Source organism: Epinephelus moara, chromosome 16 (assembly GCF_006386435.1).
Source record: "Epinephelus moara isolate mb chromosome 16, YSFRI_EMoa_1.0, whole genome shotgun sequence".
In the NCBI taxonomy this organism is placed as follows: domain Eukaryota; kingdom Metazoa; phylum Chordata; class Actinopteri; order Perciformes; family Serranidae; genus Epinephelus; species Epinephelus moara.
Window position 1 is genome coordinate 26055395 of NC_065521.1, and position 18165 is coordinate 26073559.

The window sequence follows — 18165 nt, forward strand, 5'->3', positions numbered from 1 at the left end:
TTCCCTTGCTGCGGTTGTTCATCTCACAAAAATTAGAGTGATAGCTGTTCGTCACAGGACACATATTCACTTCATCAGTCTTGTTTTTTTTCGTACCATTCGTCACAGTCACAGCCTCTCTTATTTCGATTAATTCGACTGAGATGTTAAGCCTTATACAGAAAATGCCAATACACAGAATTTGAGGCTTTTGTTGCGTTATTGACGGTCTAAATTGCACATTTTCTGAAATGGATACCCAAAACCAAGTTGCATAAAATGCGTTATGGTGTGAAAATTCAGCGCACTGTGTTGTTTTTTTTTTAAGTTGCGGAATATCTAGTTGCTGAAATCCAAATTCCTCTCATTCTCAAGGTTTATGGTTTTCTATAGAACAAAGGGATTTAGCGTTACTACAGCCATTCGGAGTTTTATGGTGGACGTAGAGAGGATTTTAGTGGTCAAATTCAAGTGCTGTGTCTGGACAGCTGTCTGCTTTCTTTGTACTTGGATGCAGGATGCATCATGTGAGACAACCTTTTGTCTGTAGGGGTAGTAAACAAGCTAATGCCAGTGCCACCTTTTCCACAAATACGCCTGCAGTGGACTCTCATTTTCCAATGCTGAGGTCTTATGATGTTGCTTGTTGTTCTCCTTGCTGTTGGAAATCACCAAAGACACAAACTTTGTTTTCCATTATTTTTAAACAACACAGGTGTCCTATAAGTGATTGTAATGGAGCGATAGTGTTATTGGACTATTGGATAATAATTCAAAAGTCTATTGCAACATTTAGGAAGTAGCCTATAATCATAAACAATGGGCCATCATATTAATTTCACCTTGTGATAGTATCAGTTAGTCTATAAAGAGTCGAGGATGGCCCTCAACAGTATAATTAAAAGTTTACAATGACGCAGGAAAGAACACGCAGGCGCATCTTTTCTCCAAATCATCCATTTATTACATTTTATTTGAAAAAAAAGTCCAGAGGACATGTCTATCTTTTTAACAGTCACACACAGATAAATTTCGACATTCTGGTGGAAAATAAAATGATCACAGCAGCTTGGAACATCATCTGGGACTTATTTAATTTTAGAGAGAAACATCGGATACATTCATGCTGCTTGGTCAATAGGCACAGTCTTAGTGGCCTATAAGTAGCCGTTTACAAGAAGACTAATTGTTGCTGTGCTTTGAAGCTTATAGACAAACGCTGCAAACAAAAAGATTTAATTTTGATCGACTAGTGAGTCCAAAGGGACGTTATGCTCCTACATATCACTCTGAATATTTTCAGAGTAAGAGGCTCACACATTGCGGTGATAACCAAGTGCCTACTGAATAAAGCTGAATTCAGCAATTTGAGAGGAGTAATTGCGCTTTTGCAGAGTTTGTGTTTATGCCATCAGGGCACATTTTCCCACTGCAGGAGAGATGCAAGGTCCCAGGGCTTTACTGGTAGTGCTCCTGCAGGAACTCAGGAACTTGGCTCTGGAATTGCGCAGTTGTCCTCCATGGACTCTGTCATGATCCAAAGTCAAAGGGAATAATGAGAGTGGGCCGATTACTCTTGCTTGCACAGTATCCATGCATGCTGTGTATCCTACATTGCCTAACCGTTGGTTCAACTTCATTTTACAACATAATTATAGCCGTCCACCGCTGGTGTAGTGTAGCAAGGTTTTTCAGTTGGTGAAAGAAAGGGGAAAAAAAAAAGAAATAAAATGGGTGACGAATTGATAAGTTGCATAATTTGAAATAGATAAGCCCGGCTCATCCTCACATCTCTTTAATAACCATGTGTGCAGCAGACTCGTGTGTGCATTGTTAAAGAATAAAACGAGATCAAAAAGTAATATAAGCCTTATAAAAAAAAGATCTCCTGCATATTCACAGACCACAGTGTAAAAAATGTCCTGTGGAGTCTGAGAGATTTGTAGGAGAAAACGAGTCACCCATTGTTATTTGATAAAGCTTTTTTTAAGTAGGGAAACGGTGATCAGGCTCGTGGGATTGCTTTTTAACAGGTTTATACCTCATTTGGGCGACATTCACAGCGACTGCTGACACATCCTACTTTCTGAATGCAGATTTTTTTTCCCTGTGTGTAACAGTGTCAGTGAGAATAATTCCTCATTCTGTGACTAAAATATTAAAACTGACTGTACTTCACTAGTTTCTGGTGTGGATACTGATTCTTATTTAATAATAATAACATTACAGATTCATAATTTAATAATAGTAATAATTCTTACCTGTAAAATTCCATAATACTATGAAATGCATGTCACTGAGTTCACTCTGCAGTTTGTGCCATGCCTGTTTAAGGAGCTGTAGCTGTTTAGCTAACCTACCAGCAGCCCATAAACATAAACACACACAGCACATATCTTTCTAATTGTCATAAGCCAGCAAACAGGAATCTGTTACTAGTTTTCTTAGTGCGCCTGTGGTGTTCGAAAATTATTCGTTTGAACCTCCTCGATCTTACCTAAAGCCAACCACTCCTACACATCCAACTCTTCCAAATTGATATATGACAATATCTACTTTCGATCACGTGTCTGCGGGGCGACTTAGACGGATTGCGCGTCATCTCGCCTTCCCAAATTTTCCCCTTCTGCTGCAGCTCGTATCCAAAACATCTATCTATAGTACGGAGTACGAGAGAGAGAAAGATGTTTAACTCGGTGAATCTGGGCAACTTCTGCTCCCAGACGCGCAAAGACCGGACATCCGAGTTTGGGGACAGGACGGGCTGCGCGTCCAACATCTACCTCCCCAGCTGCACCTACTACGTCCCCGAGTTTTCTGCCGTCTCCTCGTTTCTTCCACAGGCCCCGTCCCGGCAAATCAGCTACCCTTATTCCACAAATCTGTCTCAAGTACAGCCGGTACGGGAAGTTTCATACGGCTTGGACCCTGCTAGTAAATGGCACCACAGAAGCAATTATGCATCGTGCTACTCGGGAGAGGATCTGGTGCATAGGGACTGTCTTCCACCATCCACCATGACAGAAATGCTTATGAAGAACGAGAGTGTGTACAGCCACCACCATCACCATCACACCCATCCGGGCTCCAATCACCCCTCCACAGGTTTTTACTCCGGCGTGGGGAAAAACAACGTCCTCCCGCAAGGTTTCGATCGCTTTTTTGAGACCGCATACTGCAGCAGCACGGACAATCAGTCAGACAATTGTTTACAAAAGGGCGAGGGGGGAAAGCTGGAAAGCGACTCCCAGCAGCAGCAACAGCAGCAGCAGTCCACAGCCTCTGTACCCGGAGCCCCGGAGCAGGAAAAAGACCCAGAAGATGAGGAGGAACATACAAATTCAGGCTCATGCACTTCTTCCTCCGCAACAACCAAGGACGGCACCGCCAGCAAGAGCAGCCACTCGAGTAGGTATACCGACGCTGTAAAATGGGGGAAGGTTAAGGGGACTAGCCCGGTGTTTTGTCGGTCAGATTTTATGTGGAGTTTTATAAGCATTCAAAGGATTTTATTATAACCCTACAAAGCTCTTTCTTGCAACGAGAAGAATTTTTACGATGGGAAAGCGCTTTGAAAAAAAGGGGATGTTATACAAAGACGCCTGTACGGTGAGAGTCTGTGAAATTTTTAAGAGAGAGCTATTGTGACAAATGTTAACTTTGATCATGAACTTGCGTTGGGCATTTTAAGGGATTTTCTCGTTGGGCTGTCGTGAGTAAAAACCAATTGGGCAGAACATTGCTTTTGGCGTCTTGTGAATTTTCTTTTAGCACTGGGTTTGCCCGCAAAAGACATGCTGCACAGAGTATTACACACTTTACGGTTAAAATCCGCTCCTCTCTATCTAGCTGACTGTCCAGCTGCCTATCTAGCTATCTAATGGCAGATTAGACCCGTTTCCTGCATTTACAAGCAGGCAGTAAATGCATCAGAGCTGGAGAATCGAGTGTTTTGGCTCCTCCATATATGAGGAGAATGCATAGGTCTGCAATTTATGCTATTTCCTGAGTAGCCGCTGGGAAAAAAAAAAACATTAGTCCACTTCCATTTCCCTTTGCATTCCACCTCTGCTGCTGATTTGCATACAAGCTGGCACTACTATTAACTTGAATAACCAGCTCTAAAGGAAATAAAGCTTGTTATAAAGTGTCTAAATGGCTCTTAGTGCAGCCACACACTTGTGTTTAGCCTCCTGTATTGCATTAGCCCAGCAAGGCTGCAGATGCAAGCTAACTGAGGCTGCCTCTCTTACACACAGAAAACAATAAAAAAAAATCTATTTCCCCAGTCACCTGTTTGATAAGAAGTTATAGGGCCACAGAGGTCTGCATAGGCCACTGCAAACATGGGCCATGCATTTCAAGTCACTGCCAAAAGATTGTGTAAATTGTTAGTTTAGCTCCAGAGGAATGTGACGCACATAATGCGGCGAAATACTTTTGTTGTTGTATATTTGTAACAGATAAACACGTACTTAGAGGCTGTAAGTTGATATTATTTCCTCCAAGCGATTCGGATATTTAACACTCTTTATGGCCGGTTTATCTGATAGCCTCAGCCACTTTGCTTGATGAATGTTGACTGAAATGTTATCATTACTAATGCTACTGAAACTTCTCAGCATTTGTTGAGTCTGCGCTCACCCCAGCACTGAAGCATCCATTTCTTCCTCTTTGTATATATTATAATTGCTGTTAATTAATGTGACGTTTTGCTATTTTTATTTTATTTTATTTAAAATGTATTTATTTATATTTTTATTCTCCAGGTACTCCTCGCACAAGGAAGAAGAGGTGTCCATATTCCAAGTTTCAGATTCGGGAGCTGGAGAGGGAATTCTTCTTTAACGTTTACATCAACAAAGAGAAAAGGCTTCAGCTCTCCCGAATGTTAAACCTCACCGACCGCCAGGTTAAAATTTGGTTTCAGAATAGAAGAATGAAAGAGAAGAAGCTGAGCAGAGATCGCCTCCAGTACTTCTCTGGAAACCCCCTATTGTGAGCAGGAGCAGAAAAAAGGTGTCACAGCCTTTGGTTCGGTGACATTAAGGCCTACTCTTATCTCATTGAATTGTAATCCTGGGCATAACCATTTTCTAAAAGGAGCCCATATCACCAACAGTGCAATGTTAAAGTGGACAGTGGGAGTAATAGGCCTGCATGGGATAAAGTCGCCATTTTCTTATTGCCCCACGGGCGGCGGTGAATTTCTAGCTGGTCCCCAGAAAGGCCTACATGGTTAGAATAATCATTTATACCTATGCTGTTCTTGAATATGTCTCTATTTATCACGATTCTCCATTGTGTTTATTCTATTGTTCATATAGACATGTTTGTTGTTAAAATATCAAATGTAACAAACAGTTTGAATCCTTATTGCGCAGACAACTTTTAGCTCTTCCCCGTCCCTCTGGTCTTTGTATATAGCATATCATTATCTAATTATTTCTCGACCAGAGTATGAACAACTTATAGCAAATCTCCTGGCTACATTTTTTCCGCCATTGAGAACTGTGACGTCCAATCTGTGAAAGTATATATCCCCCCCTGTACAGAGTAGCCTATGCAAATGTGCATTCGTGACTGTAAATAGGCGTATATGTTGAATTTCCTTTCCCCTATCCCTGCTGCTATTTTTCAGTACACTGCCCATACAACTTTAACAGCTTTAACGCCAACACTCGTTAAATTATTTGCTTATAAACATTGGTGCTTTGGATTCCAGAGAGGAGGAGCAGATTGTTGGCCTGTGTATCATTAATATAATACATATGAAATAAACAAAAACGTATAGGCAAAAAACAAAACGACTTTGTGCTTTTTGTGCTATCATTATCACAACTACCATGAATGATGTGCTTTTATTCCTCAGCGCGCAATGTGTGCTGCGTTTTGCTCGCTCTTGACTCGGAGCCTTTTTGGAACTAGCTCATAAATGTGTGTATTACCTAAATCTGTTGGCCTGCACACACAACATTAGCACACTTTTAACTTGTGTTAATGACTAGTTCATGATGACGCAGACATTTGCTGTGGTAGGCTTGGTGGAGGCTGTGAAACTGAAGAATAGTGTCGGCGGGCCTACACTTGTCAGATTTTCGGCTATTTTAAGGTGACACCACTCTGGAAGATCATGTTTTAAATTGTTGCAAAGCGTGTTAAACGAAGATAGAGCTCAGATCTTAGAAATGTAGAGAAAGAGAGTGGAATGATAACCTTTTTAGTGCCCACTAAATGGAATCGCCACTCTTGTAGTCTAGACACTGCCATAAAGACAGAGGCACTAAATGGCTATTTTTTTCTCTTAATTGCACCGTCTGTTCGGGGGGAATGGCGTTCACTTCCGCAGTAAATAGTAAACAAGCAAGCCTGGATGTCCGAAGTGGGGGGAAAAGACTTGCCAAGAGGTTTCGACATGAACTCGGTCTGTGTAGTCTGTAACGTCAAACCAAACCCCAACCCCCTCTGCACACAACCGTCATGACCGCCATTCTTCTAATCTGAATATTGGAAAACCGCAGCAAATCCAGCCCTTGCCAGTGCAGAGATTTTCCCCTTGTGTAAGGTTAATTTAAATGATTTTATTTTTTAAGATTTGGCCCCAGTGGGATTCTAATGTTGTGCAGCTCAGACTCAGCCAAGCATTTGAAATAATAGTCTATTTGTCCGAGTTTAGCCCTAAACCTCAGCCTATTTCAACACATCAGTTAGGAATAAATGACTGTTGACTAATTGGACCTCGTGTTAGGAGTTATAACAAGAGATAGTTAGGGGAAAGGAAATCATAATTGGCATGTTCTTTTATTTCCAAATGTGTGTGTGAGTGCGTGTGTGTGTGTGTTGCTTTGTATTGCGCGCATGTGTATTTCGTATGTGTGTTCCCCAACATATGCGCATGATGATTGCACGTGTGCATTAACTACAATTTATAATTAAATGTAGTCTTTGAACTTCAATAATGTCAAGGCCTTCACCTTTAACCCGCTGCAATAAAGTGGAATCAAGGAGCCCCTTTAGCCCGGAAATGTGTGCAGCGGCGGAGTGAGCCAATGGGAGTGAGTGGGAACAGAAAATGGAATGTGTACAGAGACCAACTTTGACCCCTCGCATTAAACTACAGCAGGTAACTTTGCCAGCTTTAGCACGCCCAGTAAATACACTTTATTGTCCTTGTAAAATGTATACGTTTTCACGCATGAGACGTTTTAAAACATGTTGGTATAAACTATATTTGTATTCTCTCAAGAAAAAAAAAACACACAACATGTTGGTGTGTGGCTGTCGCAGTGTGCTTGTCGTAATGGGTGGTTCTGTTGACTGCAAACATGACGGTTTGTGCGTGCGTGGGTGTGTGAGTCTGTGAGTCAGTCCATCCTTTGATTCCAGACTTTAGATGTGCTCTTGCTCAAGCTGCTGTGCGTGGATCAAAGAGGTTTTAAAATGCTGACTACTGCATGCTTCTCTATTTACTTCTGAGTGTTTACTTCAGGTCAGGCTCGTTTTTGTGAATGTTGGTGAAGGTTTTGGTGAGTGGTTAAATTATTTTAATGCAAAGACAGAAAAGAAAAAATAGAGGAAAATGCGTCCTGGTTGTATAACCTGCACGTGATACACACTTCTTTGCGCATGCATTAATGAATGACCAGGCAGGTTTTTACTACATGATTTGAGAGCAGGCTCTATCTGCATATGTCAGTGCAATATCAGGAAGGACAGGGGGCCGTTCTGACAAAAGAAAGGCGATGCACACTAGCGGAGATCAAGGCTATAGGAGCCCCTCTCTCGCCACACCCACCAACCTTGGCCCTGGGACGGTGACGTGGGTAATTTGTAGGGTTCTCCAACACACAACGTCACTAACGGAGAGAGGCTGCAGAGGCTCCCTGCAAGTGTTGTCTGTCAGCCACACGGGGGCCAGGAGTCTCCCGGCCTCTGCACTGTTTTGTTTCCTCAACGGGATCTTGAAAACGTTTCCTGAGATGGATGCCTCGGTGACATCAGAGTAGTATTATTAGTCGTGGATACATCCTCTGCGTGATGTGCTGTGTGACAGGAGTGCAGTCCACTCATGCTGGAATGCATCTCCTGCCATGTCTCAGTCTGCCTTGTGCACTTGGGTGTTGTGTGGTGAAGGAAAATGGCGGTGTGTTTTATGTAGATGAGGGCGAGCCAGGAGGGAGCAAATATAGCCCGGTGCTATTAAAATGTAAAAAGGAAATATTGATTAATTCAGCTCCATAAAATCTGTGAAATTATTTTAAGGAATCTCAGTGTTTTGATCCGATGCTGTAAACTATCAATAAGACTTTTCTTTTATTTTTTGAATATAACTAGGCTATAAAGAAATAATATTTGCTTTTAGAGTCCAGGGAGGAGTGTGTGTTTATATTGAAAGTTGTACGATTATTCCAATGGACCTATAAACCTGACTAAAATAGTATGGCAACATAAGGAACTACTGCATGCGTATTACTAAATAACATAAAAACGAAATACATTTTTTGCTTGGCAATAAAATTAACAACTTGGGAAAGAAATATAAGACAGTTTGACGAAATACTAAAAAGTATATTACATTTTAAAAAATCCACACAAGGTTGCAATTAAATAGGGATTTTTTCCGGTACTTTTTTTCTAATATTTCCTAATATTTTCTTGCGAATTTAAGGAAACTTCATCAGTTGTAATTTGTAAATTGTTATTGTGTATTTAATTGGGAGGTAAATGTGGGGGTACTCCTTTTTCCCTCTCTGCACATACTAATCAAGGGGTTATAGGCTATTGAATGGTTTTATACTACAGTGTACTACTCACATCTCAGCACCTATCCTGTTCTATAGGGCCATAAAACAGTTCGACGCTGTAAAACGAGCTCTTGCTATTGCTGCAACCAAATAACTCTCAAAACGCTTGAAATTACATTAGCGCATATGCACTGTGATATTTATTTATTGTTGCCACCAAGCTTGGTGTGACTATAATTTATTGAAAGTTTTAACTTAGATATGGCGGCTGGTGTGTGTGTGTGTGTGTGTGTTTGGTGTGGTCGTCGGTGGTAATAATGCAATACTGCTGCACTTTGATGGCGGTTACCACTCTGCTTTTTAATTAAGAACTTACATGATTCTGGCACCATAAATTTGCAGTTGCGCATGGAGTGGACAGCAGCATGAAAGAGGACACAAAGCAGAACCTCCTCACGTCCAAACTGGAAAGATATTTCAAAGTGGCTGCCAGGAGCAAATTAGTTGTGTCGCCCCAGTGGCTCCTGATTAGTGCAATAAGGAAACCCGCTACCATGTCTTCTGTCCCGCAGCATTCAACACTCATACCTGTTTGCAATATAATAACAGGCTGCAGGGGTTGCAATCAATTGGACGACAATTTAGTGGCGAAAGTGCTGGCTGTGGTTCAGACAAGTGTAAAGACCAGGTAAAATAAAGTCGTCGTCAATTCCGTGTGTGTGTGTGAATGTGTGTGTAGGCCAGGGTAGGTTACACGTTGGCGAGTAGTGTGTGTGTGAGGAAATTCTTTAAGGTTTATTGCACTCAAAAAAATACAGCATGTACACATGTTAGAAAAAATACCCTCAGATTTTGCATGGAAAACTATCCTCTCTGCAAACCTGACTAAACGACACAGTAGGATGTCAACATCTGCAGACAGAAAATCACCAAATGTGTAGGAATGTCTTTTGGGAAAACAAGGTTGCATTCGTGTTTCCATGAGAGAAGTAGACCTGGATAAACAACAAATAGCAACACAGTGCGTAATTTGTGATGAAAGCAGAAAGGCATGCATGCTTAGTGGAAGCTTTCCTCCATTTGTGAATAAACGCTTTGTTGTTTATACTCATTATGTACAAATGCAGGGCTAATACGCCCATTCAGTTCTATTATATATTCTTTAATTGCCCTCTCTTGGGCCTGCAGCAGCAAGGTGTGTTTCTTTTCAGTACCTGTTTGCTACTCTCACTTCTCTGTGACAATATTGTGTGTACGACACCATTGTGCATGACTATAGCTCAGATCTGCTAATATTCTGTGCAACAATAATCTCCATTTTATGATAATGTCAAATCACAAACTCGTGTTTTTAAATCTGTGGCATCATAATGCAAGTTTTTTACACATTGTTCAGTATGTGAAATCACACTACTGACTGCCACATGTGCAGTACTTATTCTTTGATTCCGTTAGGTGTGTTAAATCTCAACAAGTACACTCCTATCATGTCATCTCTATGTCCTCATAGTACTTATTTCCCTGCGCTGCCAGGTCTATGACATCATAATAACATGTCTAAGGTGTGACATTGCTGTCTGCGACTCTTTCGAAATTTAATCATTATTAAGATCTCAGTGTTCCTTGAGAAGTTGTACACATATAATTTGTTTTTATGTGCATGACTCCTTTTTTGTGGTGCTGAGCTGAGTTAGCCCGCAGGCTAGGTGTGAATGTGTCATAAAGCAGTTTTTTTGTGTGTGTCAGCGGTGTGAGTTTGTGAGGCGGGCTATACATTAGGTGTGGTTATTAATGTGTCCATACATGAGGCAGAACGTGTGTGTGGATTAAAGAAAGATGGAGTGTGAAAGAATATCCTTAATAACCCCCTTTATTCCAGGATTTCCCCTTGTTCTTGGGTGGACAACTTCACTCTTCAAAATGTACATTTTCCAGGAACTACATAAAAGTTTTAACTTACGGGCGCATGCCAGTTTATAGTTTATATTATGAGCTTTATAAGGATTTCACGAGCCCAAGATGTTCTCCACACTCGTAAGTCCGCGTTATCCGCCCGTGTGTCCTCAATTAATATAAAAATCACCAAATCTGAAGAGGCAGGAGTTTCATCTGACTATCTGAGGCTGTTACTGGTCACATTTCTTTCATAAATGTGGGGAATGCTGGGAATGCAGAATGACCACAAAGACACTGCGTATCGGTTATTTTGAATATTTATTTCACATTCACATTTCACATTCATCTGATCACATGCAAACAAATGTCTCTCATCTTTAAACATCACCATACACATGCAAATGCAGTCAGATATTCAAATACCTATATCTCTAACATATCTTGGCCTTGCCTTTGAAAATGATTCTGAACTGATCACACAGACAGACAGGCGGGCGCGCGTGCACGCCTCGCACAAACCAAACCAAGCACACCCGCATAGCTGCGGTGGCCGATTTCAACCAACATTTTAAACTGGCTAAACGCATGTCATCATTATCTGTGTTAGGAGTCTTGAAATGTTTGCTGCTGATCTGTTGGTAACGCAATCCAATTATTTAAAGATCAAAATGCTGATGAGACATAGCTCTGTGGCAGCCCTGCAACCTTATACGGATTGGCCATGTTGCATTACTGCAGCCTCACTGAACATTTTGTGGCTATTTTCAGATGGGAAATCATAGAAATAACACATCTAGAAAATCTGAAATTAAGTAGGCTATTAAACCTCGTACGGTTGATTTTGTATGAAGTTTTTTTCAGAGGCGAGAATCAGAAACTTGTGAGGTTTCTGTAGCAGCGTATTTGTATCTGAAGTTTTTCGACAAACCAGACGGGTTTTGTTTGGACTGAATGTTCCAAAGCGTCCTGACTGCAGCACAAAAAACACAGGCCAAAACAAATCAACACATGACACACGATACGAAGACAACGAGGCTTTTTCCACCCCTGAAGACAACACAGGGAGCTATAAAATAAATTTATCACGTTGGTTAAAAACTAACTTCATTGTATTAACATGAAAAATTCACCAAAACAGATGAGCAGCTTCCCCGGGTTATTTGGTGCAAACAAACATTTTGCGCATTAAGTATCTCTCCATCTGATATGAGATGTCACAATAACTTTAGTGTGTAATGGTTTGTTTTTATTTAGATGTTTTAAATTACGTATTCAAAGTCAGTTTGACTGTGGCGAGTGTAACAGGCTCATTTTTTCAAATTCACAGTTCTCAAATTTCGCACCAGTACCATATCGTTGGCTGGTTTCGGCTGCAGCACAGTATTTGTTAATTGTTGTTGCTACTGATTAATATTTAGGAGAAAGTTTCACCTGAATGAGACAAATTCAAACCCGAGAAGAATAGTTTTGAGGAGAAAGTGATGAGTAATTACCTTCTTTTTTGTAAAAAGGAAGTCTCAGTGCGCAAATACGCATCCATTGAAATAAAAGAGCCACATTTAATTCACACACCAGCTCCTCTGACCCATAATCTGAGGATTGGAAAACAATATAACGACAATGCAAAGGAAGACTGTTAATTTCAGATCTGTAACATATTGAAAGCACACATAAGCAACAAGACAGATCATTACAATAATACAGTACTGTGTGTAACAATAGCTCAGGTATGCAATGAATTATTTATCAGGCTGTGAGATGTTTTGTATCAACAATTAATAAAAGAAAAAAAGACAAGAATAAACATTGCGCATGGCGTATTTCTGCATGCTTTAGTTTCCTTTTACACCACAATAATAAAACAATCTTACAGGCACACCATCCACCATCGTACAAATTTCACCGCTTAGTTAATATTTTGCTGCTCATTTCAAGAATAGAAGCGCTTAAACAACCAAGTGCGGCTTCATGAATTAACCAAGTCTTGTTAAAGTTAAATAATTTGTCTAAAAACATCTAACATGTTTGATTTTAACGAACTCTGGTGTCATTCTGTTGGAGTGTTAAAGACATTTAAAGAAAACAAATGCATATAAATAATCTGAGCGTCAAAATAAAAGACCTGGCCGCTGTATAAGGTATTCGTAATTAATGCTTGAAATGTATTGCTGCAGAGACAAAAAGATGCATGTAAAATGAATAAGATATCACATTCTTAAATTTAGCAGGTCAAATGCAAAGTCGAGCATTTTATTTTCAGGCTACTTCACAGCGTGAATGGTTGAAAACTACTGTGCGTATTTTAAGATTTTTGCAGTTTTAAAATCATAAAGAAGTTTGCATTAATGTTAAGATTTTCTTTTTGAAAACACACCTGCACACAGCTTACCTTGCTAAATCGGTGGTAACATTAAAATAAACCGATGAGAACAAACAAAAACAACAGACACAAAATGCACTCTCTGTCTTATGGTCGATGGCTTCACCTCCACAGCGCTGGCTCCAGGACGAAAAGGAAATCAACATGTTGTCTGAATTAATTTTCTTTCAATCATCTGAAGTTCTGAACTTAAACCGAATTAGAATACTAAAAAAGCCACGTAGTAGGTGCCCTTAAAAAATCCTGCTGCAGCAGCCGCCCTTTGTTCCCTCTGGTGTGGGCCTGCTGTCCTGACCAGCGGATGGTCGCTGGGTGGCGCTCTTGCTCCATCAAAAACCCTCCAGATTCCCCAACTTGACCGCGCTGACGTCACGTCAGTCTGGAGCATCAAGGCCACTTCCACTCCGCGATTGGTCTGAAAATCACATGACATGTCTCCCAGCATCCATAATTATGTTACTGATATTTTTGCACCCCCCTCCAAAAGATGTCAGCATCCTACTGTCCTTATTCTCCTGGAGTAATCCCGTAGTTCAGAGCAGTGGAACACCACAAACGATCACTGTGTTGCCCAATGCAAAAATGTCATGTCCGAATAACATAGCGCCCGGTAACTTCCTGATGGATTCCTTAATGGGAGGATCATCTTCCTTCAGGGGTGAGGGTTATTCCAGCAACCCCGGGATGTACATCCACTCAGCTGCAGAGTACGGATATTCAGTGATGAGAAACATTGGGAAGGTTGGACCATCTTCACTCTCCAAAAGAGACGAGGTTCCTCCGAGCGCTCTGCCGCTCAGCGGCTTCCAGGATGCGCCCTACCTGTCAACACAGCTGGCCACATGGACCCCAGGCTCCAAAACCAGTAGGGACGAACAACCTGTTGCCCAGTGTTTACAGCCCTGCTCGTTTCCAGCAGGCAACGTCAAAGAGGAGGCGTTTTGTTGCCTCTATCAGGATGACAGCAATAAGGCGAAACAGACAACAGAGTCGGCCACTTACATCCGGCTCGGGGACAATAGCTGCCGGCCTGAGCAAACCGCCTCGTCCAGCGGCTGTTTCCAGGTGTACAACGGAGAGAGGCCGCAGCAGGACGACCAGCAGTTCCCCTCCGGCTTCCCTCTGACCCACTTGGCGACATCTGTTGAATCAACATCAGAATCGACAATAAGTTGCAGCAAAGCGGCGCAGGAGGCAACGAGGGAGGTTGCTGCAAAGACTGATGAAAGTCAGAGCAGGAAGGAAGAGAAGGCCAAGAGTGACAGCTGTTCAGATAACTCGGACGGGGAATTAAAAGGTAGACTTTACCCCCCCACTTCTCCTCCTCCTCCTCCTCTTCCTCCCGCACACACGTACACATTCATGCACACAAATACACACATGCACACACGGATAATTTTAAAAATACTCCGCACGTGCATTAATTCTGTCATGGCTGTGAGGGCACGCTGTGTTGCGTCATGGTCCAATAATGCAGACTTGTGTTTGATAGCAGTCATGTAGGCTATATGGGCATTTGACTGCCTCGCCTAGCAGGGGTTATGGTGCCCGTGGCATTTAACACCTTTCTATTAATGTGAGAATGTGAGATGGGCACTTATCATTGAAATAAACACGCTCATAAACACGCTCGCACACAACCACACATATCACTCTTTCACTTTCCCTCTCACACACACACACACTCTCTCTCACACACACACACAAACACACACACTCCCTCTCTCTCTCTTACATGGGTCATTTACATTGTGAGACGTAACCATTTTTAACAGCACCATTTTACGCCTCAAAATGCTGGTATTGAGCCAACCTAAAATTCTACGGTTTTTGCTCCACAGTTGAGAAACCCTTTTGTCACAATGCCCTGGTTTATTTTAAAACCTCAGGGAACATTTGTCACCATTACATCTATCATAAATGCATTTACACTTTTCTGCGTGGATGCAACGATAATTCGAGATAATTCAGTCCAGTATTTGCAACATAATTTTTAAAAGTTTAAGTCCACGCCTGTGCACTATTTTCCCTTCTTTTCGTCGGTGCTAACGGGGGCAGCTTGATGAGAATAAACCGAATTTGTCTTTTTATTTTCCGTTTGAGCAAACCACGAAATGTATGATTAGAAAATTAACTGTTAAACTGATTTTTATTAAACGGTAATGACCGATTGCTAATATTTTAAACACATAATAATAATAATAATAATAATACTAATTATAATAATTTGATGCTAGCTGCAGTTGATGTTGTTGCACGTCTCTCGTTTTACTTTCGCTTTTATTTAAAATTAGTCTCAGTTTGTTGTATTATTTATGGATCTAGCTTCATACACGACGACCAACATGCTCGTTTTATTTTATTTTAATTTAATTAGAAGATGTAGCCAGGCAATGGGACCGTCATTTTGAGTGCGTGTGTGTGTGTGTCTGTGTATGTGCGCGCGTGTCGTGTTGATCCCATATTACTGAATTAAATGTTTTGGTAATGATTAAATGTGGGCCACACACTGAGTGTTCACATTAGGGTAATTATTACTGTAACCTGCATGTTGTGCTGGTGTGTGTGTGTGTGTGTGTGTGTGTGTGTGTGTACTAGCAACAGAGGCGTTATTCCCTGGAGTCTGCAACCTAATCAAGAAATTAACTGAATGTGCAGCAGCGTGATTTTCCCCGCTATCACAGACATGCCTTGTTTCTTTGTCTTTATCTTTTTTCTGAATGTGGTATTATGCTACAGAGACTTCCTTCTGTTTTGGGATGAACCTCCCAAAAATTACATTTGGCTCCGGCGTGCTAAGGTAATAACATTTTATGGGAGTCTGAGGTCCAACATAGACAAAAGAAGTGCTTACACACCCTTCTTTGATTTGATCTAATTATAGCTGTACATCACACAAAAGCAATTTGCAAGCAGTGGGAGTTTTAGCAAAAGGTGGGATGCACGGCGTGTTTAATTTGTTCAAGTGAGAGTCGCGGAGAGTCCACACCCAGGTAAACCTGCTCCTCTAAACTCCTCATTTTGATCCAGATGAACGCTGTTGTATTTGCATGTGAGACATGGGCGTGTACATCCAGCACACAGAGCATCCAGTGCTTTGATGGAGCTTATGAAGCTGCATATGATCTCTGCACAATATTACTGTCCGGGATTTGGCCACACTTGCTCATTGTTATTTCTCTCGCTCCGGCAGATGATTTATCCGCGGAAAAGACAACGGGAAGCTGGTTGAGAGCCAAAAGTGGAAGGAAGAAGCGGTGTCCCTACACAAAGCACCAGACGCTGGAGCTGGAGAAGGAGTTCTTGTTCAACATGTATCTGTCTCGGGAGCGCCGCCTGGAGATCAGCCGGAGTATCAACCTGACCGACAGACAGGTCAAGATCTGGTTCCAAAACAGACGCATGAAGCTCAAGAAGCTCAACAGGGAGAGTCGAGAAAGGGAGCACAGTGCAGTTTATAACTATTCCTGATGAGATATACACCTGCACGTACATCCACACACACTCACTCTCTCACACACACACACGCACATACACGCACATTCACACACACACAGACACACACATATGCACAGACATAGACAGACATACCAGACATGCATGTATCATCTTATAATGCATTCATTAATCATTTATCATATTTCTCTTTATGTGCACACACCACACACACACTCACATACACACACGGCGTGCCTTCCTATATGAACTATAAAACGCTACAGAGTAGACCAGAGTTCCAGGTGAACACTTGCAGCAGCACTGGGACAGTGAGGTGCTATTACCTTGCAATGATAATTATAATATAACATGAAGCAAACGAAAGGAGGAGGCAATCTCAAGCAGTCTATAAATAACTCGTGGCATGCAAGCAGTTTCACTTTGCTGAGCTATAATGGATGTTTTGCCACTTGTGCAGCTTCCTCGTTGGTGTCTGTTGCTGTGGCATATCCGTGCTGTGTAACGTGCATGCACAAGACGATATTAAGCTATGTCATGGCAAACGATTCCAAAACAATAAAAGGAGGGGGAAATGGAAAGGTATTACCAACTTTGTCCTTCCCCTGGTGGTGCAAATGAGAGGGAGGGAGAGACACTGCGGATGAGAGAAAGGAGATCATGGCAGTTTTAATAGAAGTGAGAGACCATAACGTTGATTTAAATATTATCCAGGTGACCACAGTAAGTCAAGGTCATAAAATTCTAATGTCAGGTTCGCCCTGGAAAGCGTTGGGGGTGGATTTTATGATCTGCAAATATAATGTGCTGCAGCAGTAAAGATGCGTTTAAAGGTGTGTGTGGAGGAGGGCTAATCCACACAGCAGAGGACTGCAAAGTGCAGGATCCGAGCCGAGGCGCTGGGCTGGAAGGAGCTACCGCCTCCACCCGGGATAATGGAGCTTCATGGGAGCAGGAGATAAGAAAGATGGTGGATAAAAGGGACAGCGACCGCGACGGCTGCAGGAGCAATAATAACAACAGGCATCACAGAAAACACGTGGATAACTAAACGCACCGGGGGAAGGCGTCTGCAGGAGGCAACTGAAGGTAAGACTCATTTTTTTCCTTACGTAATATTTTTATTTCCTGTTTTGGAAAGTATGCCACATCTGTCAGGGGGAGCCTGCTTGACAGCTCTTGTGGCACGCATGGTGCACGCCTGCACACGTCGATAGTTTATATGAAGTTGTTGATATCAGTCAGCCTGCTGTTGGTTTTCTGTTTTTTTTTTATGTCACTGAAAGAAAAATGCTGATTGCTGAATATTTTGCTTTGTGTTTTTTGGGTACTTACTGTGACTGAATATTTAAGTTTTGCTCATTTGGAGCAGCTGAATACATGGTTGTACTGTGCTGCTATAATGCTATTTATGGAATTATAACAATAGCATATTAAGGCTGACAAGTTATTTTTAAGAGCAAACAAGTAGAGGCATGCCGGGCTATATAAGTCAGCTACAGGATGTGATTAGAAAGTAGCTTGATTTCAGCTGTAGCAGACCATGTTGTGTTTTATTGTGCTGGTACTCGCCTTTTCTCTCTGTGCTGAATAGTGTTAATCCTCTCTTGGCTTTTGCATGCTTTGTCCTTTCCATGGATTTTAACCCCTTTTGCGCGAAGCTGAAGCGTGGTTTAGGTAGTTTCATGTTGTTGGGGTTGGCTTCCTGGC

The 18165-nt window shown here is 41.7% G+C and overlaps 2 protein-coding genes across 2 annotated transcripts; both read left to right on the forward strand.

Annotated features, from left to right (window-relative positions):
* Positions 1–2544: 2544 nt before the first annotated feature.
* Positions 2545–7131, forward strand: hoxc11a (homeobox C11a). Its single transcript, XM_050065370.1, has 2 exons — positions 2545–3387; positions 4749–7131. Exons 1-2 carry the CDS (start codon positions 2664–2666, stop codon positions 4979–4981), a joined length of 957 nt encoding a protein of 318 aa, XP_049921327.1. The 5' UTR covers positions 2545–2663; the 3' UTR covers positions 4982–7131.
* Positions 7132–10585: 3454 nt separating this feature from the next.
* On the forward strand, positions 10586–16484 carry LOC126402984 (homeobox protein Hox-C10a-like). Its single transcript, XM_050065369.1, has 2 exons — positions 10586–14296; positions 16193–16484. Exons 1-2 carry the CDS (start codon positions 13426–13428, stop codon positions 16468–16470), a joined length of 1149 nt encoding a protein of 382 aa, XP_049921326.1. The 5' UTR covers positions 10586–13425; the 3' UTR covers positions 16471–16484.
* Positions 16485–18165: the final 1681 nt, after the last annotated feature.

Excerpts from the sequence above, each read along its gene's own strand:
- hoxc11a (XM_050065370.1), top strand. The coding sequence starts at position 2,664 with ATGTTTAACTCGGTGAATCTGGGCAACTTCTGCTCCCAGACGCGCAAA. Across the intron at positions 3,388-4,748 it reads CAGCAAGAGCAGCCACTCGA|GTACTCCTCGCACAAGGAAG; the intron begins GTAGGTATACCG and ends TTTATTCTCCAG.
- LOC126402984 (XM_050065369.1), top strand. The coding sequence starts at position 13,426 with ATGACATGTCTCCCAGCATCCATAATTATGTTACTGATATTTTTGCAC. Across the intron at positions 14,297-16,192 it reads CTCGGACGGGGAATTAAAAG|ATGATTTATCCGCGGAAAAG; the intron begins GTAGACTTTACC and ends TCGCTCCGGCAG.